Here is a 24,291-nt window from a genome sequence, read left to right on the forward strand (position 1 = left end):
AATGTCAAATGATTAATCCTACTCTAAACGTATTTTGCACGCCCATTTTTTTCCAATTTGATCTTTTATTGGATCTTTTATTGGATGAGGGACCTGACTCACAGAGGTTTGTTACAAAAGCCAAACAATATTGCTGGTCACACTGTGGAATAAAAAAGTAAATTTAGCAATACTTTGGCTGCATCATGTTTAATGCTTTGAAGAGCTAATTTCATAACCGTATTCAATCCCACAAATTCATGTTTGTAACAAAAGCTTATTGTAATTATTGAAGAAACAAACGAAACAACAAACAAACAAAAAAAACGATCAGTACCGGATCAGATCGGCAAGACTACGAAAAAAATCATATCGGATCGGAAGCCAAAAAATGTGGATCGGGCATCCTTACTAAAATACATGTTGGATTTAAAGATTATTTGTGTACTATTTTTACTTATTTATTTATGGGGTGGGGGGGTTAATCCTGCACTGACCTTCTTTATTGCATCCTTTTATGCTAAAAGAGTACAACATAGCGCACTGCTTCCATATCAACACATTGTACCAAGAGGAAAAATGGTCTAACAATAAATAAAATGACATTTTTTACTCCGATGACCTGAGAGCCACAATGGGTCTAGATCAGGGGTAGGGAACCTATGGCTCGGGAGCCAGATGTGGCTCTTTTGATGCCTGCATCTGGCTCTCAAACATGTCTTAACACGATAAAAATGTATTTTTGGTTTTTTGTTCGCTGACCTTTTATTGTACATTACAGAAATCACAGTGTTAAAAATAACACTCAAAATATAAAACTTTGTTATGCATTTTAGTCCATCAATCCATTTTCTACCACAATGCGGGTGGCCAGAGCCAGTGCAAGCTGTCCTTCCAATATTTTCCGGGTCAAACACCAAAATTCGATTATCACTGGATAATGCGGTAGCCTATTCGCGGTAGCCTATTCGCATGAACTTCCCTTCCTTAAATCAAATAGTCAGATCGCTAATTCTGGAAAAAGAAAAAGATACGGAGTACGGTGCAAAAGCACGCAGCACCAGAAGTCGCATTAATGGTAAGAAGTAATTTATTTATTATTGGATTGCTTCAGTGTAACAATGTTAATAAAAAGAATAACTTTAGAGGTCCTCCTTAAAAATGCCCACATTTACTTGTATTCAATGTTAAAAAATATTATATGGCTCTCAAGGAAATCCATTTTAAAATATGTGGCTTTTATGGCTCTCTTAGCCAAAAAGGTTCCCGACCCCTGGTCTAGATAATAAGTAAATGCATCCCATCTCCCTGTGGGAGACAAAACAGGAAGGAGCCACCGTGTGGACATTATCTGCCTGACATGTCACCAATATCAAGAAATGTGAAATCAAATGAAAAGTGTGCCTGCAGGCACAGCATGTTTCTCTCATGGGTGTATTCCAACTCTTTTCAGGCTGCTTGAAATCCAGTAAACTTGATTTTAGCAGTTCTAAAACCCACTGGTGATAGTAATACTAATGCATGTTATTATTGTTCTCTATTGTTCTATCGCGGTCTAAACCTGTGAAGCAGAAAAAATGTGATGCGCTTTCATTTTGACCGCTAAATCTTGGTTTTCTAAACTGGCCAGCAGTATTATGCTACACATATGCGCATTCACAGCTGATACTACATGCCCCAGAATGCATTGCAAAAGTTCCCCCACACGGTTTGCAGTGCGGTCACTCTTCTCAGGTATCTTTTGAATTAAGTTTATGTGGCAATGTTGTGACAGAAATCTGTGGTGTATTTTACCCATTTCAAAAAAACTGTGTCACGTGTCTGCCAGTGGTTTCAGTAGAGCCCCACTTTTACCGGTGAATGGCAAAAATCTCTGGGCAATTGATACGTCCATAAAAATGTTTACTTTTAACACACGTCTCCTACCCCTTCTGCCAGTTTAGCGTTGACGTTCTTCTCTGATTTCTGATCAATATTTGCAATAAAAGTGACTGTTGGATTACTGGAGATTAGATTCAGCTTCAGAACCCTCTCTCTTTGATTGCCGTTGTTCACTAGCGACGGAAGCTAACAAGCTAAATGCTAAATGCACAATCCAGATTTAAGACCTAATTATGCCTCACACACTTATATAACACTTTTAAAGTCTAATATGCATAGGTACTCACCACTAATGAATGATAAATGTCATGACCAGATGGAATCAGAGTCACGGAGTAGACTGGAACAGCACACAACTATGGTGTGTTCAAGGACCGTCAAACAAAAGTGCGGAATCTCAATGCTTGACAAAAAACATTATCAGTGAAGAATAAAGACATAAACATGTACAAATTGTGGGCTTAATTAACAGTGGTACACGTATTCTGTACATTTTATCTGCAGGGCTACATGTAATTGATCATGGCACACCCCAACGACAAAATAAAAGATGCCACACCTTAAAAATGAGGGGGTTTTTTTAACTTGAAAACAATGTTAATTAATATATCGTATGACTGAATACAAGACAATTCATTTCCCATGTATTTGTATTACTCTAAAACAGGCATCAAACACAATTTAGGTTTGTGTGAAATAGTACAAAATGTTGAACTTTTGTAGTAGTCACATAGTACTATTTGACTAAATACGTAGCAGATAACAAAAGGGGGCTCGACATTTTAGACTCTCACTTTAGGTGCCATTAAATTAGCAACTTTGCAATTTTCTCGGCTCATGTTCTGCTGGTTGCTGAAAAAAGTTAAATAATTAAGTTAAAAAATAAATAAGTCATAAAAGTTGTCATTTGTCATTATAAAAAAAAAAATGCGGATGCAGCGGCGGCAGTCCGCCGTCCCATGCAGCTCACCACCACAGCTGAAAAAAAATCCTACGGGAAACCCTGACCTGTATTATAACGTATTTATAAAGTATTACTGACTTAGGGTCAATGAGATGTGTTTTCTGTGGAAAAAAATGCCTATTTTTGGAGAGAGAAAAACCCAGCAAGTTTGAATGTTGAATTGCAAACGTACGGGGATCCACTGGTCGAGAGTCCACTGCAAAGTTTTTGTAGTGTGTAATAGTGTCTTGTTGAATCTGTAATGACTAAATGAGTTAGCAGTGCTGCAGTTAGCATGCCAACTGCCACATTAACGTCGTATGATGTTTTATATGTTTTTGAAGATGCGATTCGCATTATTCTTACAACACAATAAACCAATTTGACTAGTTAGGTTGATTTTTTTTTTATTCAACTTGATTCAACTATCAACCTTGCCATCAAATCGTACGAAAATGTCCTGTGATCAAGACTGTACCATTCTGACTACATGGGGGTGCCCACGGCTGCTGCTGAGCATACTTTTTAACAAAGAATGTCTTTGTTTTTGTTATATAGCCTAATTTGATAAACAATCGGCAGATTCTGAGGCGTTCCCAGGCCAGTTGGGAGACATAGTCTCTTCAATGTGTCCTGGGTCTTCCCCGAGGCCTTCTACCGGTCAGACGTGCCCTGAACACCTCCTCAGGCCGGGAGGCATCCTGACCAGATGCCCAAGCCATCTTATCTGGCTCCTCTCAGTGCGGAGTCTCGCCCGGATGAAAGTTCTTTTCACCTTATCTCTAAGGGAGAACCCAGCCACCCTACAGAAAAAAATTCATTTTGGCCGCTTGTACCCGCGATCTTGTGCTTTCGGTCACGACAAGAAGCTCATGACCGTAGGTGAGGGTAGGAACGTAGATCGACCGGTAAATTCAAAGCTTGGCCTTTCGGCACAGCTCTCTCTTCACCACAACGGACCGATGCAGAGTCTGTATCACTGCAGACGGCGCACCAATTCGCCTGTCGATCTTGCGTTCCATCCTGAATAGACCTTACCAGGGAGGTTGAAGAGTGTGATTCCATGATAGTTCCCCCTTCTTAAAAAGGGGGACCACCACCCTGGTCTGCCAATCCAGAGGTACTGCCCCTGATGTCCATGCGATTCTGCAGAGTCGTGTTTATATCCCGACTGTGGATTTTAATCCAAAAAATTAGGCTGCAAACAGAGTTTTGGCAAGTTGTTGTTTTTCAAGCGACGTTGTTCCTATTTATGTGCACTTTTCTGATGTGTGATATGCCCGCCTGCCGACAGCCACCACGTTTCGGTTTTGTTCATCTTGCTTTTTGTGTCATTCAATAAATACATAACGTTTAAACACAATATTCCGTCTAGTCCTGTTTGCATTCGCTACCCCAAACCTCAAACATCAAATAAAGTGTATTGCCTCATCTGACAAACATTGCCGAAACAGATACAGTACATGTGCTTGAATATCTTATCTTGTATCTTGCTTTCTGAACAATTAACATTCACAATCACTCTCTATCTGCCAGTAGACCATCATGCATAGCTGTTTTCCTACATATGTTTTCTGGTGTGTGTGTGTGTGTGTGTGCGTGTGTGTGCGTGTGGGTGGATAACTGTGAAAGAATTGCTGAGTTAGTGCCCAATACAATATCTGTGGCTCCTTTATCGGCCTCATGGGCTCCGGGTACAAGCTGTATTCTGTAGCGTCTTGACTGGCTTGCAAAGAGACACACCTTGAATCATTGATCTGCACCTACCGATACAACCGTCACACATATTTGTGTTACAGAGTCTTCTATTTCAGCCAATACTGTACTGTTTGCCTTATACTGTTTACAGTGAAAGCAACCCGATAATAACTAATCTGAAACACAGAGAATATATTTCATACCCCCCGACATCTTTTTGAAATACATTTCAAACACAACACTGACCTGTCTACAGGTGCGTCACCGTGTCCAGAGTACCTCAGCGACCCGTTGTCGAGGGACACTTGTCTGGGCAGGAGGCCGCCGTGACGTCTGCTTCTGTCTGACACTGGTGTCAAGTCCCCTGAGGCTCCCTGGTAGGGGTATAGCGACGGGTCCTGCAGTTTGGCCTTCTTCCCCTGTGGCCCGCCTTCAAACACACGGCGCACCTGACCAGGCACCGAGCCATAAAACCATGCCCCAGATTTGGTGAGGATTTCTTGTTGTTTTCGGCACAAGTTGCATACCCACATCACCTACAGGGAAGAGAAGGGGAAATCTTAGCAGGGAGCATCCATATGCTACTGTGTATTATCCATGATGAGCGGAAGTGGAATGATTTGTAAATGTATGCTATGTAACGTTGAGGCATACCACTGTTGCGGGGTGAAAATCTTTACAAGTGAGTTATCACATGGAACTAATTAGTTATGAAATGTAAGATTGACATTTTCACCCCAGAGACAAAATTCAAGTACTCACAATCGTGTTGATGAGGTGAAGGATGATTTATTGTACACATGCAGCAGCCTGGATAGAGTTTAATTCTACTTTTTTTTTGTATATTTTGAGTGTGTGAGTCCTCAATCTCTCACACCAGATTAAACTTGCTTGATGTCCATGTGGCTTATGATGTTTTTTTTCTTATTCACTAGATGTATACAGTAATATTACTTCAAACTCAGTTTTCTGGTTCACATACAGCATCAGCAAAGAGCCCGCGTAAAAACTGACTGCAGAGATGACTTAAAGAAAAACTGCACTTTTTTGGGGAGTTTTGGCCATTTCCACAATCCTTATGTGAGACATGAACACATATGTCTTTCTCTTTTCTGTGCGTTCTAAAGATATACAAACAGACAAAAAGACGGAGCTAAGAATGCACAAAAAGAGCAACACATATCATGTGACATGCATATTAACCAAGCTACAACGACATTGTCATTATTAGAATTAACATTGTTACGCCGATCAAACTACATTACTGCCGTATTGACACTTTGCCACACCGCACCGGCTAGCTCCAAGCCGGCTCGCGACGAGCTTCACCACACACTCGCCCGCAGTGCGTCAGTGCTACGCTCACGATGCCTCAGGCGACTCCCGAAGGGTACAGCTAAATATTGAAGCTGCTGCTGTGTTTTTATTTTTGAATTTGGAAAAGTTAATGCTAGTTGTAGTGTGGTAGTGTTCGTTTCGGTTTTGCTATGTGACATTAATGCACCCAGGAAGGAAGTTCCACTAATGCTTAAAACGACAAAATACTGTAAGTATTACATGTTATCATGAATGTACCTGTTACTACATGATCACAGCATGGTTATAAAGCATGTACGTAAAACCATAAAACCTTGTGGGAGGTTTTTGGAGGTGTTTTAAGAGCCATCTTTGTAGGCGGCATGGGTGTGTCCCATTACGTGCGGTAATCTCTTTTTATCTGTTTTTACATATTTAGAACGCACAGGAAAGAGAAAGACATATGTGTTCATGTCTCTTATAAGGATTGTGGACGATGGGCAGAAATTCCCCCCAAAAAGTGCAGTTTTCCTTTAATGAGGGTACAGTATGTAGGGGTGGCATGTAAGGCAATTTCAGTTAATGATCTTTAGTACAACAAAAAAGAAGAAGAAGCAGCGTGTTCCTTTTGTTAAGCGCTCCAAGGACTGGAGAGATGGAGGTTTTTACTGCTCTGTGAAGTCGTGCTTTTATCTTCTCTACTCTGCAGCCGCAGCAGCCAGCTCACCACATTGGCCTCATAAATTCAGGAACAGACAGCAGCCCTGATCACTATGCACACACACACGCGCACACACACACACACACACACACACACACACACTCCCACACAAGCACTCACAGGAAAGGTCAATACCTCCTGGTACAGTGTAAAGTGACAGAATGTCACACTGGTCTGATCCTGGTGACCACATCTGGCCCATTAACATCTAACACATGAAGTGTGTCTGCGGAGACGAGGATCTTGCCAAATGATTGACAGGCCAGGCGGCCAATTACTAACCAACGGCTATAGTGTTCCCTCCCTGGCAACCAAACTCCCGGCCTTAAAAGTCTCAGTGCTGAGTCAGTGCATTAATGCTATTAGTAAGAGTAGGACTTAAATGTTGCCTCTCCTACTATCAGAGCGCCCTCTGCTTTTAGTTCTTGAATCAAACACAAATGGACTCATCTGTGAACTCATTACATCTGTGGTGATTTCGACCAGTTTTAGCCAACGGGGGACAGTAGCTCAGTTCATAAGTACTGTGCTTTGGGACCAGAGACTTATGATTCAAATCTCTCTGCGGATGCAAAGAAATTGCAACTTGTCCGCTTCTTGACGAGTGTCGAGATGCCCTTGAGCAGGGAATCGATCACAAACAGACTCAGTACAAGCAATGCAGCAAAAAGAAAATAGAATTTCCTTTTGGGGTTTAAAATTTGTATAGTAAAAATTAAAAAAAAGTAGTACACTGGAACGGTATGGTTAGCGTACAATATGACACATCTCGTCGTATGTTATTAGTACACTGCGTGACTCCAACTGTGTTTGTGACGTATTTTTAATCACAAAATGTTAGCTAGTTAGTTTAGTCTGGTTTATTTAAAACATGCATACAATGTTACACTGGAGTATACAGTCGTCCCTCGCAATATCACGCTTCGATTATCGCTCCCTCACTATATTCATTTCAGAAATTCATTCAGTCATAAATAATCAATGTTTTGTGGTAGACTACGGTTTATTATTAGTCAAAACATATTGAAATACAAGTGATATGTAGTATTGTTATGACTAGGTGGCAGTAATGACACTTCCTGTATTCAATATACATGATTCACAAAGAGCTAGGGACATCGGGCTCCCAGGGTGAAACCCCAGGATGAAGCCAAAACGCACCATGACCTCCGCAGGCGAGCCAGACCACCCATCCCTAAACCCCAAATGCACACGCCACATTGGACATTGTTAGCTGGGGGTTACTGTTGTCACGGATACCGGAACCAGAAGTCATTGTCGCCCAGCTCCGTCACTCGTTCATGACATCATCAGCAGTTGACTTTGTAATTCTTTGCTGACTAACACATTTATGCCACAAGTCTCTGCTTTTCTTATTGATCACGGCTGTGAAATAACCCACAATGGAGCCAAAGAATTGCGGAAGTGCCAGCATTTTGATAACGAAGGTGAGAAACGCAATTGAATTCAAGGAAGAACTCGTAGCAAAACATGATGGTCTTTGTCTTTGTCAACAATTAATTCTTTAATCAAGGTAAAAGTGATGTTAAATGTTGATTTATTCCTTATTCATCATTTATATGTATTTCTATGCATTTCGAATTGTTTTCTGCATGTAAAACTGTAATTGTAAAACTAATAAAAAAAAGTGTATTAACATTTTTTTGGTGTTTGAAACTGATTCATTCAATTAGCAATTTTGGATTATTAATTATTGATTCGTTTACAGTACGTTTTGTTTTTTGAGTAGGACGTTCCGACGCTAAGTGAGGTTCCACTGTAGTTCAAACACTAGAGTTGTGTCAACAACCTCCATGACAACCGCCTATCCGTGTCTCACCTGAAGGTGCATTTTCAATAAAACAAATATAAATTAGATGGAAATAATACAATAGCACGTTTCCAGTTTCAGTGAAGTGTGAGATGTCAGGGGGATTCCGGGTTTGCTTTCATAGGCTACGTTCACACGTTCACAAATGATTTCACATGGAAGATTAAGAAGGAAGAGGGCAAGACTATTGGCTATGGCAGTCTGTGGGACACTGCGATGTCTGTTCGTGGAGCATTTGGGTGAGGAGTCAGAACCAGGAAGGGTGGGACACCGAATAATTTTAAGATGACAAGAAGAACCTTTGCCTGCATTTGTGAGTACCTTTCCCCAACTTTTACACAGCAAAAAACGCCTTTCAATGACATATAGGTCATATAAACGAAACACGAACGTTCAGACTGCAAAAGCATCGGATGCATATCGGATTTATATCCACATACGAAATCAGAATTTACATGAAAAAATCAGATACAGGTCACATGTGAGCAAAAAAAAAATCGAAATGGACCTGCAGTGTGAACGTAGCCATTTAGTGAAGCACAGATTTACCCTCTCTTCTGACAATTCAGCGTGACACTGACATAATGTCATGTGACACTGACTTGGCAGCAGAGCAGGTAGGATACTGTATCAGTGTAATGTAATAATGCACTGTACTAAATGTCCAAATATTCCTAGCTGACACAGCAGCACTGCATATCTCTGTTGTCACATTAACAAGCGGTCATTTCGGGTGGGTTTGGAAACATTTACTTACGATGAAAGAGTTTACAGGCCAACACGAGGGAGGCGGTGCTAGTTCTTAATGATCTCATTTAAACTAAAGGCCATGGAATCATTCTGCTCAAAGCATGGTTGCTTGTTAACTACCTCAAGATCATATCTGCATCAGCTTTTTTTTTATTGGCAATTGACACCAGGAGATAATTAGGATCAATCTCTTAGATTCAAGAAGAAATCATCTATCAGTTGTGCTGATTGGACGAAGGCGAGTGGGGAGGGTGCAGACAAAGGGAGAATAGCATGTCCTTACTTCAAGCTGACACATACTGTAAGGGTGTGGCTACTTGTTGAAAGCAGCTACTGTATCTATAATGATAAACTATTCACTGATAAACTATTCAAACACTTGCACACTTGCAGGCATGATGTACCAGCTGATATTGACACATGAGGCATTTATGACCAGCTATCACTGTTACAGATGGACAATAACTGTACTGACACACAATGGAAGCAGAGGGGCTACAAATTGTGCTTTATGCGTCCCAGCGGAGTGCAGTCAGTGAGGCCATGAATGTCTCTTTAACCGGGGTCATGGTGAGAGCTCTTCCGTCAAACATTAGTCATTGGCTAAGACCCATAAGCCAGTGGGGCCAGTTTTCCATTTTCGCTGATCAACTATGTTTTACTTTCTGCAAAACACGGTGAAACTGAGGGGAATAAGTGAGAACATTAACCGAAATGAGGTAATCTGTCTAAAAAATTATTATTTTAATCTGTTGGGCCACGGTGATAAAGAGCTAAAAAGTTTTTTTTCAGCAATTTCAATACTGACACATCACCACTCAACAGATACACTGGAACCTTGGTTCGCATCGTTAATTAATTCCAGGAGGCCCGACTCTCACTGAAACGAATGTTAACGGAATCAATTTTTCCCATAAGACATCATGTAAATCCAATTAATCTCTTCCAGAAAGCCAAACATGTTAACACAAAATATGTTTTTTGTGGTTTTAATAGTACAGTTTTACATGCAGAAAACAATTGCAAATGCATATGAATACATATACAGGATGAATGAAAGGGATACATTAACATTTAAGGTTACTTTTACCTTCATTGACAACGTGATTCTTGACGTGACTGAAAACAGGAAGGTAATGGTGGTTGATCTCACCGCCACGTCGTGTCTTTGTGAACAGTCAAGTCTTCAATGAAGGAAAAATTAACCTTAAATGTTCATTTTTCCCTTTCGTTCGTCATTTATGTCGATTTACAATTGTTTTATGCATGGAAAACTATAATTGTAAATGTATAAAAAAGTGTTTTGTGTTCACATTTTTGAGAGTCAACCGCTGATGACATAGCTAGCTTTTAGGATGCTGACAAAGAAGGACGTTTTATGCTAAAAAGTACATCATGAACACAGTTGAACTCACGGAATGTATTAAAGGAAAACTGCACTTATTTTGGAATTTTGCCCGTCATCCACAATTCTTACATATGGCATGAACACACGTCTCTTTTCTTGGTGTTGTAACGATATAAAAACAGCTAAAAAGAGGCAGCTAAAAATGCACGTAGTGGGATGCAACTATTCCACCTACAAAGCCTTCTGAAAAAACCTCCAAAAACCTCCAACAATGCTCCGTTTACATAATGAGACCTGCATATTAACCAAGCTACAGCGACTTTGTTATTACTATTGTTATTAATGTTGTTACGCCAAAGAACTACTTTACTGGCGTAGTGACACCTCGCCACACCACACCGGCTAGCTACTAGCCAGCTAGCGACTAGCTTCAGCACACACTCGCGCCTAGCGCCACGCTCACAACAACTCAGGCCACTACCGAAAGGTAAAACTATATATTGGAGTTGCCACTGCCACTGCCGCTGCTGTGTTTTTGTTTTTTTCAGTTTGGAAAGGTTAACACCAGGTGTAGCATTTGTTTCTATGTTGCTATGTTAAATCAACCATGATTCCTACTGCATTGTTGTTTGTTCTATTCAACCATCCATTTGTTTATATTGTTCAGGGTCGCAGGGAGCTGGAATCTATCTCAGCTGACTTTGGGTGAAAGGTGGACTACACCCTGGATTGGGGCAGACTGGCCATCGAGAGTACTGGGAGTTTTCCTGGTGGGCCGATTGATGGCAGTCTTTATTTATTTATTTGTTTTTTGCTTCCCCGGAGCCTCGGTAACTATGGTAACTAACTCATCCAAGCAAGCCCCAAAACATACCGTTGCAGAAACAACACAACAGCGGAGGCGAGTAGTTGACACAGTCTGAAAGGCAGAACACGAGCTGTGCGTAGGGCCCCACAATCCATGGGGGGGTGGCCCATTTTGCGCAAGGGAGTGCATTTATGGCAAATGCACAAAGGCTGCGCATCACTGCAGTCATGCGTGCATGGAGCATCACAATTGCCCGAGGCTTTGTCACCAATGACAAAACAAAATTCACTCCTAACCGTCGCCATTGGTGCAATGGTACACGCTGCTGTCTTTCAAGGCAGACAGCGCAGGTTTGCTCCAAGCCCTGCACAAACACGAGTAGGCTCGTAATGGGGGAGCAGTCTTAACCGAAAAGTCCAGGTGCATATTTTTGCCCCAATTCACCTCTGCCCTGGCACATATAGAAACAGACAACCATTCACAGTGTCAGTGGGTGGGGACTGAACGCATGCTGCATGCACGCAAGTCAGGCAAGTCAACCACGAGACCATCAGCGACCCCTAATTAGAAGTAATGGGTGACAATAAGGGGCCGCCCATAGGTATGAATGGGAGTTTAAATGGTTGTTTGTCTGATTAAACAGTTTGATGGATTTCGGTTTGATCGCACCTGTGACACTAATGAGGACAATGAATAAATGAATGACATTCGTAATGATGCTTTCATAAAGAGAAAGTCAATCTTATTTGTAATATCAACATCTGAGGTAAATTCAACAAAACCTCAGCTCCATTACTGAAATATTTTTCTACCTCGGCCACAGCCTCTAGAAAAATCAGCTGTTTGTGACCGTACTTCCTCCCGAAAATGCATTCCTTAAATTGTGTTGCTAAAATTCATGTTCACAATCAATCAGTCATTAATGGGTACACGGAGGGTTAGTGCAATGCACACGTAACATAAGAACAGAAAAGAGACAGTAATTGCTTTAACTTACGCTGCGAACAACATACGGAATTAATGTTAAAAGCCAGTCACATTGTTTTGTTCCATGTGCAGTGTGGCTGTGCACAGAAGCAAACATATGGAAATGGCATCACTGCCCCAATACTAATGGATCTGACTGTATATAGACACACATGCACACACACTTCCCTTCATCTTAACTCTTCACAGTTGAGTGCAGGAAGGGGGTTGGGGGCTGCAGCCCTCAGGCAGGGCCATTTCTCCTTGTGTTTGCACATTTCATAGTCATTGAACCTGCAGCTAAAAATAGAAAGCTAAAAACCAAGCACTACCACACATACCAACCACTAGAATATGTACAGTATACCCGACTAAATTAGCTATGAGGGGTTTACTGATGCACAAAAGACACACAAAAATCATGGCATCATTAAATAATGACTTTTGACACACGACTCATCAATAGCCCTTTCCAATGACAGGAGAACAACGTTCCATGTCTTTTCCTTTGCCGTGTAAATTCACATTGTATCTTATGGAGATAAACCGGCAACATATTCAAAGCAAGAAAAACAATTGTGCGCCGCTTTGTGGCCAATACAATACACTACAACATTGTTTCATCAGAAACTCTGCAGTTTCACTCCAATCATTTTACTTAGTGCTCAAGGTGAAAGCCGGCTTTAATGTAAAATCAAATCAATAACATCACTTCTTTCTGCAAAGTTGGTTATGTATTTATTGCAATGTGTTGATTCATTGTGTATTGGCAATATGAGGCGGAACCCATCAAGGTGTCAGAGGCTCCTTCATTATCTTTGTGCAATCTTTCAAACATATATTTTATCTAACTGAAATAAACTACACAGGCTTGTATAGGTTTCTCTGGGTACCCGGGCTTTCTCCCACAGTCCAAAAACATGCATATTACCCTAATATGCATGTTTTTGGAGTATTAACTTAATACTCTCATTTATTCGTTGGTGTGAATGTGAGTATGAATGGTTGTTTGTCATGTGCACAGTGGTTGATTGACAACCACTCCAGTGGGTATGCCATCTCTCAGCCCAAAATCAGCTAGGACAGGCCCCAATGAGTGACCCTGAACAAAATAAGTGGTGGACAATGAATGAATGAATTGTAACTACAGTTGAACCTGACTTTCCGCCATTAACTTGTTCCAAAAGCTCAGACGAAAACCGAATCAATTTTTGCATAAAACATACTGCGAGTCCAATTAATCCGTTCCAGTCACCCGAAAGGTAACACAAAACACATTCGAAGGGGAAATGATAGTTTTACGTGCAGATAATACAGCAACATACTGTACATATAACACAAATGAAATGGATGAATGAACATTTAACACCACTTTTACCTTCATAGAAGACTAGCAAACACAGAAAAAGGAAGCGGGACGGACCAGCCGTGTGTTGATGTTGTTTCACTCTAGTCTTTAAACTTAACTTTAAAGGAAACCAAAAGTAATAGTAATTATAAATAACAAAGAACTGTCGTGAAGACAGGAGATGGCGCATGCTGCAAGAATGATGGGGAGTAAATGAGCTGTCATAGAGATCATATTGCCTTGCTATATCTCTCCTTCACCTGAACTGAGGTGAGGTGAACTACTCATTAAAGCCTAATTGTTCAGGGAGCGGAGCCTTCCTCAGAACATCCGTGACTGGATCAGGTCCAGATGAAGCTGCAGTCATTAGTAAGGACAGTAGCCAATACACTATAGGAAAAAATATTGCCACAGTTGGTGGGACTGCAGTCACTTAACAGTGCATGTTCAGTCGATAAATGGTGAATTTAAAGGAGTAACATTGCACACGGATTCCCACAGCATTTTTCTTACAGAGATTACATCTATAATTACCGTAACTGCACTGTTCAGTCGGTGTTGTTTTTGTTTTGCTGCTTTATTGTGTTGTTGTTGTTGTTGCTCCACTGTCATGAGGCTTTTGAGCCACTTTCAAGAGCATAACGTTTACATGACATTTTAGTTGTGATTCACTGCATGCGCAGATGACGAAAATAAGGCAGGCTGCTACATTCACATGCTCCAACACTGGCTGCACGTGGTGAATTACATTTTAATGAGCTTCTAATTTTAGTGTGTGCGCCCGCAATAATAATAGACTTCATAAATATTTATGTCCCCTGTTTGAAGCTCAGAGACATGGGAACGAAGAGGGAAAATACTAGAATAAATCTGCAAATATATTATACATTTATTGGGGAATACGTGGCTTACACACACACTTTCAGCATCTCCCTTTTCTGCACTCATTTTCATGGACAGACATTGCTCTCTGCACATAGTGAGACATTTGAAATCTGAACTGTTTTCAAAAGGTGCACGCAACTATGCATGTCACCATGCAGTAAATTTCATTCAGAACATAACATATTGAGAGGTTCGACAGTTCAGCTTACCCATTGCACTGCCGAGAGAAACACCGTTCAATCACTCCACAAGACGGTGACGGTTGCCTGCAGCTTTCCTGACAACTAAACCAACCACTCCGACCTTCAGCACCGGGGACAGCTCCAAGTTGAGACAACAGCTGCTGGGAACACCGTGAAGGTTACACCGAAGACTTCACTGGCCACATTCGCTCCGATCCGACCAACAAAAACGCAGTCTCTGCCCTAGTTTCTATAATGCAATAGCAGAATCCAAACACGGAAGGTCGTTGAGGGAAATGATTTGCAGTTTGAAATCCTTCCAGCCGATCCAAGCGGACTGTTAGAACCTCTAGGAGATACATGCAAATCAAGCGACAACCTGCCAAATGAGGTTAAGCATCCCACCACCACTGCATTAGTTCATCCATGACACGGTCAGACTGCCTTTTACATCAGTGAGCTTCATTTCTATGCGACAGCTCCCTCGGTCCAATAATAAGACACACGCAGCAGCGAGGAAATCTAGACCAGAAATATTTATGTGTTGTCGTAAAGGACACTTTGTCATTTCCTGTGTGCTGTGCCCACTCTTGTTGGCACTGTCATCATCATGCATTTGTCGTCATACTGTAACTGCAGCAGGATGAAGTCATAGACTAAATCATGATGTGAACCTGCAGGAATGATGCTGTGGTCGCATAAAGTGACAATAATAATAATATTTTTGGAATAATTTCACTCCTGTACATCAATCAAGATTTGTTTCTGCAGCATTTCTTCTGCCAGAAGCTTAGCATCATTTCCCCACATACGCACAACCCCTTTTTACTGCATAATTCTGTGATTCCTTCATCTTTCACCAATAATGACAATTACAGACCACCAAAAGTGTGACACCATGACAGAGGCAATATTGTTCATCCAAATTATTGATATTTTGCGTACCATATGCAATATATGCTCTCAACACCAGACATATTTAAATAAAGAAGCAATCATTTTCAGTACTCAACGCTATAGCACAATGTGGGCATAAGAAATTGTGTTTGTGTGCCACCCTCAGATGATTTCTGTATCTAAAATGTCATACAACACATGGTAGAGTTCATTTGCTAAAACTTATCTCCGGCTTCTTTCTTTTTTTTTTATATTGAACTGTGGTCTGATATATATTACCCGGAATGCACAATTTAAAAAAAAGACAGTTAAATTAACATTAAAAAGGTATAGAAATCCAGACATTTGCAAAACGAACAAGACATCGCAAATTAACTTCTAAAGTTTTCTTAATGCTTTTTCAAACATATAAGACTGCGATCTACTTGTAGCAGTAGCAGGTTGGGAGGTTTGACATGATGACATCATGTTCTAATTTGCACAGTTGCCCATGACAAATTTGCATGTAATTGTAATGGAAGCTGTCGGAGAGAAGAATAACATCAAAAGCACAGCAAATATGTTCCGAACTACAAATGAACTTTATTCAGTCGCTTCTTTTTTGATTGTTTTTTTTAATGTAACAAACAAGATGGAGCCGCCTGTGAGGGCTTTGAGAACGGAAAGGGGCTCACAGTCGCTACCACTGCTTTGAGTCTTTGTTGGAAAGCCCACAATTTTGACATGTTTATGTCTTTGTTTCACTGTTAACGCATTAAGATTTCACACGTTGTTCAACGGTCCTTGAAAGCACCACAGTTATGTGTTATAAGACTCAAAAGTGAAACCTATACATAAGTTTCTCCTACGCTGCCACAGCTTCATGAATCCACCAAATAGAAGACAAAAGAAGTGTTGATCCAGACAGGTCTTTCACCACACAAATATCTGCAGTGTACCTTTGCTACTATAAACCGGTTAAAGACATCTCACCCTTTTGAAAGCCTCTTCGGTTTAGTCTCTAAATTAGATTTATTGCTAGTCACTTTTTTTTTTAAATAACATCTCAAGGGGTCTGATGACTCACTTAACGAAGTGACAATGTCGGTAAGTTGGCAACACTGATCCCTCCTGCTACATCTTCATATTCTATGGAAGACCAAGTGTGTATGAGGTGTGTTAGCAAGTGGCGTTACACAGACATTACCAATATAATGCGTTTGTGAGCTGGGGCAAACAGATGGAGCGCCACAAATAAATTAATGTATGAGGAAACACTAGGAATGCAGATCCATCTATCCATTTTCCATACTGCTTGTACTCACTTGGGTCACGGGCTACAGGTGGGGTACAGCATGGACTGGTCGTCAGCCAATCGCAATGAGAGCGTAAATACATCTCAAGATTTTTTCTTGTTGCAGAAACGTTGAAGATTCGAGAAGCACATGTAGTGTCTTAAAGAGTTGCTTTAATCGCAAATGACCTCCTCCCTGGAGACTGACGGTTCCTCAGACCCCTTTGAAGCAACATTAGAGGAAACATGATAGAACTGGTGGTGAACTCTATCAGGACGTGTAGGGATTCTGAGGACTTCACAACACAGTATATCAAAGGCATTTATCATCCAAATGAAGTTCAAGCGGCCGCACGGTGGTCGAGTGGTTAGCATGTTGGCCAACACAGTAACAGTCTGGAGATCGGGAAGACCTGGGTTTGATACTCCCTTGGGCATTTCTGTGTGAAGTTTTCATGTTCTCCCCGTGCGTGCGTGGGTTTTCTCCGGGTACTCCGGCTTCCACATCCAAAAACATGCAGGTGAGGTTAATTGCCGACTCTAAATTGTCCATAGGTATGAATGTGAGTGTGAATGGTTGTTTGTCTACATGTGCCCTGCGATTGGCTGGCGACCAGTACAGGGTGTACCCCGCCTGTCGCCCAAAGTCAGCTGGGATAGGCTCCAGCATGCCCCCGCGACCCTAAAGAGGAGAAGCAGTATAGAAAATGGATGAATGAAGTTCAAGCTTGATTTACTACGACCAAACTATGTTGTTAGTTTGGTTGAATGTCATTAGGCAGGGAACAAATGGCGAATGGTCATTGAAAGAGACTTCAGATTTTAATCAAGTCCAGCTTTTCAAGCAATATTTGTCTATAGTGAATTCCAGAGTGCAATAGCTTTGCTACCTGCTGCTCCAGACATACTGTAGACTTGTAAAAATCCAGTGCTGTTTGACAGATCACTCTTACCACTTGTGTCACCATCTGTGAGTGAGGGAAACATTTTACCACTACTATTTTACTACTACTTTCACTGACACACCACTAGCTATGCCAAGGCAGAGTATTCTAAGCTTGAGTGATGATTCTAATGATGACATGTTGTTAGGGTTGTGTCAGAGGCATGAGTTTGTCCTAGCTGCCTTTGGAAAGGAGGACTACCTGCTAGATCGGACACCGGTCAATCACAAGGCATTGAGAGAGACTTGATCCCATTCCAGCTGCACACTAGTAAGCTATGTAAACCACTACACAACCCGTGACACTTCAGCAAATCATACTTGTGGGTGTGTTAACAGTAAGGGTCACAATATACAGTAGCTATCCTGTGCAATCTCACAAGGTATATCTTACATTTAGCAATCATTTGGTTGAACGTTACCCCATGATGCAAATCCATGGCAAACGTGACATTTTAATTAACGTGACATTAATTTAATTAATTAATTAAGTGACAGTATTAATTAACAAAAGATCCGATCATACAGAATAAAAAAATATAAAAAAATTCCAAAGTTTCTACCATGAAGGGGACGGCTGGAGACAAAAAAAGAATCATAGCAACTTGGCCGCATAAAATAGCGACAGGGAGCTCAGGAATGCTCACAACACAAGCCACAGGTAAGAAAATAAACACTTACGAACAAGACCGGCAACTAGCTGTAGTCCCAGCTGAGCTAAATAGAACCAACATCACTCATAAACGGGTATGCTCTGCAGCTACGTCTAGCTGAGTAAAGGTGAAGCATTCAGTGCCAAACAGGAAACAGAAGTAACAAAGAAAAAGCACTGAATAAGAAATAATGGCAGGAACAAACATAAAACAAGCACAGTCCAATCCGTCATGTGGAAAATGACAGTATACTGGCAATTAATCACGATCCATAGCACAAAAGTTGTAGTATTTTTTCTTTTCAATCGTATTATAGATTTTTTTTTCCTTTCAAAAGTCCAAAGGCATATGACTTCAAGGATAATTACCCAAATCTGCTGCTACAACAGCTCCCACATCTCAAAGAATGCTCACACACCCAGTATTGTGCAAGCGAGAATCCATAGACTTAATGCTAAAAACCACTAGCTGGAGCCTATCGCCGCTGTCAATATTTACCAATAATTACCAATTATCATCCATAAATAGTGTAAGTGCTCTTAAACTAAAACATATGTAACCTGCTCTTTCAGCTCTTGAAAAGTAGCTAAAAAAGGCAAAATGTTCAGTGTTCGGTTCACAACGTTTGTAGTTATTTGTGTCTACATCTTTGTGTCGACATCTGCTCATTCATGAGATTCTATTTTGTCCAATTTCACAAGAATATTTAACACTACCATCCAAACGGTGTGCAATGAAGGTTGACGTTGAGGGCAACAAGGTCACTGCACTACTTAGTGAGCGATGACATCACCATTATTCACTACGGGGCGATTTCCCAAAGCTCATCTGCCAATTCTCCAGCTATTATTCCTAGTTAACAGCAGTCAGTCTCCCCAAACTACCATCTCAAAGGAGCAAAACACCCTATAGATGACTGTTCCTGCTGTTGCTGTTCACTTTTCTCCAGTGGGCCAATCTAATTTAAGTACTCTACGCTTATTATTTATTTCTCATTCGTAATCACCTTTGATAGGCTGACTCCCAATAGAATGATACCTTAATAATAATAATGCTCCTGTAGGGCTGTGGCATTTCTATCAGCATTATCACTGCCGTTCCTTATTATTCATGTTGGTTTCAAATCATTTTTGGCTGCTGTATGTGCATGTGTACATTCCACAGCGATGTAACAACGCTTAAGACACACTCGGTAATTGCAAAGAAGAATGTTGCTAACCACTTTGTCCTCCTGTGGCAATTCCATGAAAGCAGGAATGCAGCACAAATCAAATAATAAAAGGGAGGAAGAAAGGGAAATGCAGGGAGAGAAAGATTGTGAGTGGCATTAATAGGTCCTGACAGTACCATCACATACTCCTTTTAGCTGAGGATTGGATGCCATTGCATAGAAACATTTAAGCTCATGATTAAAATCAAAGCGGTCTAATACTAAAAGCTTGGGCTTAGTCTCTTTGTTTTTTTTTTTTTGTTTGTTTTTTTTGTAGAATACAGGTAGACACTGGAGTACTTTTAAACAAAGTCACTTGCAATTCCTTGGTGGGAAAAAGAGGAGAAATAGTTCCCTCCAGTGGTGAAATTGAACAACTGTAGCTAAAGTGACATCATGGATAATAAAAATAGAGTTGTATATGAGCACACTGGGTGAACAGTACACAGAATCAGAGCAGAAACATACTATATGTTAAGTAGATGGCAAAAATACTGAAAAACATGAGTTACTGTGAAAGACACCATTGGCTCCATTCCCAGATTATGAGTTCACTGTGTAGTGCAGGGAAAGATTCGCCTGAGGACAGGACATCTGTATGTGTGTCCTTTATAAATGGAGAGTTACAAGCATGCAAGCCAGCGTTACCTTATTTGACCGCAGAGACACTCGTCCTCCGCACCGAGCACAGAATTTCGTTTGGCAATATGAACAGAGGTGGCCACAGCCGTCGGCAAACTTGGTTTTGTGGCATATCCCGCAGGTTGGGGCTTCGCTCTTCTGTTCCTGAGCCTGCTTTGTCTCATCCCCCATCTTCTTGACCTGGTCCTTGTATGACTCAAACTGCTGGTGCAACTTCCTGTAGGGAGATGGATACATGTTAAGCAGGTCGAATGATGGCTAAAGTACCACTTTTAAAGGTGACATTATTGCAAGGCATGACTTTGACCCTTAGGCTCATTAGGCAATAGAGGCAAGCGTTAATGTTGGGGGGAGTCACCTTAAAAATAATTACATTAATGCTAGTTATTACTATGAACTCTTAAAATGGAAAAGTTAACATTGATTCAAATGTAAAGTCAGTAGTTATTATACAGAGAGTATTATCATTTATTTACAGAATTTTTATTTTGTGGTATTTATATTGCATTTTATTGCATATTGCAAATAGGATTGTAATTGGTTAACCTTGCAATTTGGGTGACACATTATCTTACAAACAAAAGACAAAGGTAAAAACAAAGACATGCAATTTCTTTTGTAAGCGTATGGAAATCACCGATGGAGGGGGGCACCATTTAAACACCATATAAAATCTAACCGAGGGCCCCACATTGGGTGCGGTTTGAACACTGTTTGATCACCAACCGTGAAATAGTGATGCGTTCACAAATGTTGCTGCTGTTCAACGCTAAACATGTACAGTAAGTCCAAATGGTGTACGTTTTTTTATTAAACAGGGGCGATATGTTCATTGAGTTAATTTACAAACAAAAAAACAGGTATCTCTGGTTTTATCATGTTTTAAACAAAAAACATTATTCCCTTTAATCCAAAATAATTTATCAATTTATCAGACCAGAGTCAAATACAAAAATAAATAAAACTGGAGATACCGGTTTTTGCATATAAAGTATTCATATGTATCTCTAAGTTACCATATCTTATGTATACGTTTCCACAAAAAGCTCCCACTTTCTACTAGGTGACTGATAGAACTGAGCATTAATTAGGATGGGAAAAAAAAAAAACATAACGCACCGTGAGAAGTTTCAAAGTCAGCACTCTTCTGACAATCACCCATTTCATAATGCAAGGGGTTTGTTTTGCAAGTTTAAGTACATCACAAAATTCAACATTGCAAAGGTTTCAGAAAATAAAAAAAACAAACTAATTTGCACCTGTATTTCTATTTCCGGACTATTAGGTGTGTGTGGGGGAGGGGACAACATTCTAGTGGCCGAACACTAATAGAAAGGGTGTAAACATTAACAGTCACTTGACTGCTAGTACATCACTAATTGTCCTATAGATGGCCTCCTACTGCTACGTAGCGCGTGATCTTTTGCAGAAGAGCCTGAACTCTTGACACATCCTTACAGCCTACTGAAAACACATGGACTCTTCACATGCATTTTGTATGACGCATGTCAATTGAGCGTCTCCTTAGAAACTAAACACTGGGCTGACTTCATAATATGGCGATTAGAATTGGTTTCGCCCACATATCCCCTGCAACATTCATTAGTGCTTGTGAATTATTAAGCAGCACTATCCTTTTACCACATACAGCTCCGTGTTTGAGCTAAACGTGCTTCCTTTACACTCGGCAAGTGCTTTTGAGCCTGAGTACAGTACCGAAATCCCTCTTTTATCGCGGTTAATTGGTTCCAAACACGCCCGCGACAAGTGAATTTCCGCGAAGTGGGATTCCTTCTTTATAAATGGTATATTTTCGTAGTTAGAGCACAGAAAACCTGTTTACAACCTTCTAAGTACGGTTTTTAACACTATTAGAGTGCTCTAGACAACCCCTGTAGTCACCGTTGCACTTGTATTACCAAATATAGTAGATTAAATCCAAGAAAATAAGCCATTTAAAGCCAAATAAAACATGCGCTCCTGTGTGTTGCAATAAATATGTTCCGGATGTGTGGAGGACAGGAAGTGACGTCAGGGGTTCAGAGTAAAGTTTTAGCTTGGCATGGGTTAAGGCCACAATAGTAGCCCGTGTTATGATCATGATTGTGATTATTATGTTATTATTATTGTGTCTGTTGTGAGAGAAGTCAAACCCGCAATAAAAGCCTGTTGTTCTGGCGATCAAATCTGACGCTTACATGTTTCTCTCCGAACATTAAAGTTACATTGTGTAGAATGCTACATATCACAATTTGAATGCGTCTTCTTCATGTATTATATTGTATTTTAGTTCATTTCACAATTTTTATGTTGAAAATGCTTAATTTAGGCAAAAAATACGAAAGTACATAAAACATCTACTGTTTTTACTAATGATTTACTAATGAATATATGTTTGAAAAACCGTGATAGAGCGAAGCCGCAAAATCTGAACCGCAATGTGACAAGAGACGACGGCGCCGTAAAGCAGCCACAGACACTGCCCGACGAGCTGCATGTGTGCACGTGCGGGTGCTATTGTTAGCGTGCATGTGGCATCAAAACTCGAGAGCGTATGTCTCTTGTTGCACTGAGGAATTAGAAGTGCCACAGCCTTTGTGTGACAACCAAGAAGAGATTAGTGTTCGACAGATCTCACTAAATCTCACTCAAGGGGAAAACTGTGAAGCAAGGGCCACTGTCAAAGGGGATCACAGAAATAGATCAACATGTTTTATTCTAACGTCATCACTGTAATACATTCAAATACTTATTGAGATAAAGTTGTTTTGATCCTAGAAAAGAAAAGGTGCTGCTTTGTATTGACGGGCGTAATGCGGAAGGTACAACATCCAGTAATCAATGACCACCTCACACATTTTGTGTTAAAATGGATGTTATGTGTAAACATAAAATACAAAGATCAGTTGCGGTATACGGAACGCCAGATTAGATTGGGGACACAGAAGTAAACTGTAAAAGAAGAGCTCAGAATAAAATTTGAAGTTTGTAGGGTACATTTATGACACAGCTCCACAGTGTCCATTCTTGAGGCTTTACCTATTCAGCCAAACACGGTCAGATGTAGGTGAAACTGCCGATCAGTAATCATACACTGTTCATTGTAGCATCCCATGCTTGCATCAGCATCGACGCCCTGTTACGTGTGGGCTGTGCCCTCGCAGCGACACGCTGCCAGTAACATGATCCTCTCTTTCGGACATATGGCAGACTCAAAATATCCATAGCCAGGCTGAACTACACACATAAACATAAAGCTGATGTTTATGCTGATCTGTTGTTGTACTCTGCTAAATAGTAGAACATGTAATAGAGAGGCAGGGGCTACTATACTCATAAAATGTCTTCAAGGTTGGCAGGTCTGTTAGTGTCTTTATTTATGCTGGTGCCAGAAACTCATACAGTGGTTTGTACAGATAAATAAATCCATATTACAGGTTCTTAAAAGCATTTCAAATCAGTGGATACGTCTGAGAACCACTGCATTCTACTAATGCATGTACACTAGCAAGATAGCAAGAATAGTGGTATTGTAATATTTGGAATAATTGTAATATTTACTCCATTAATGCATTACAGTTGTTAAACTGATTTAAAATAACACACTGAGGAAGTCATATCCTAGGATAGTCACGTGACCGCCTCATGACAACCGCTCCAAAATGTTTTGTTTTCACCCCTGATCACAATTTTAATACCAGTCAAAAAATTGCAAGAATTTACACTTTACACCGTCGGATCTTAAGGAGGTTCTAAGTAGACCTTCAAGATGCAAAAAAAAAAAAAAAAGAAAAGAAATGGGAGTGAGCCCATTTATTTTAACAACCATTAACATGAAATAGGCTGTTCATCAGCTGATCAATAGTTTAAGACCACACCCTTTAAAAGCCAAAATCTTGGCAAATAATGTGGCTTCAATGTTGTTTTCTGTCAAGTGTCCGCACTGTCATGATCTCTTGATGGCAAAGGCAAAAAAGCTTTCTCTCCACATAAGCAAGGTCTCTCATAGCGTGCCATTGCTGAGGTTGGACGCAGTA

The 24,291-nt window shown here is 40.5% G+C and overlaps 1 protein-coding gene across 36 annotated transcripts in view; it reads right to left on the minus strand.

The window, feature by feature from the left end:
- Nucleotides 1-24,291, minus strand: part of rims2a (regulating synaptic membrane exocytosis 2a) — a 151,143-nt gene that overhangs the window by 96,421 nt on the left and 30,431 nt on the right. For 34 of the 36 annotated variants that reach the window (XM_054782225.1, XM_054782238.1, XM_054782236.1 and 31 more), the window contains 2 exons: nucleotides 20,261-20,471; nucleotides 4,748-5,037 (listed from right to left, as the gene is read on the minus strand). In XM_054782225.1, coding sequence (XP_054638200.1) covers nucleotides 4,748-5,037; nucleotides 20,261-20,471 — 501 coding nt within the window. The other 2 variants (XM_054782253.1, XM_054782254.1) reach the window with 2 other exon arrangements.

Source organism: Dunckerocampus dactyliophorus, chromosome 7 (genome assembly GCF_027744805.1).
Source record: "Dunckerocampus dactyliophorus isolate RoL2022-P2 chromosome 7, RoL_Ddac_1.1, whole genome shotgun sequence".
In the NCBI taxonomy this organism is placed as follows: Eukaryota; Metazoa; Chordata; class Actinopteri; order Syngnathiformes; family Syngnathidae; genus Dunckerocampus; species Dunckerocampus dactyliophorus.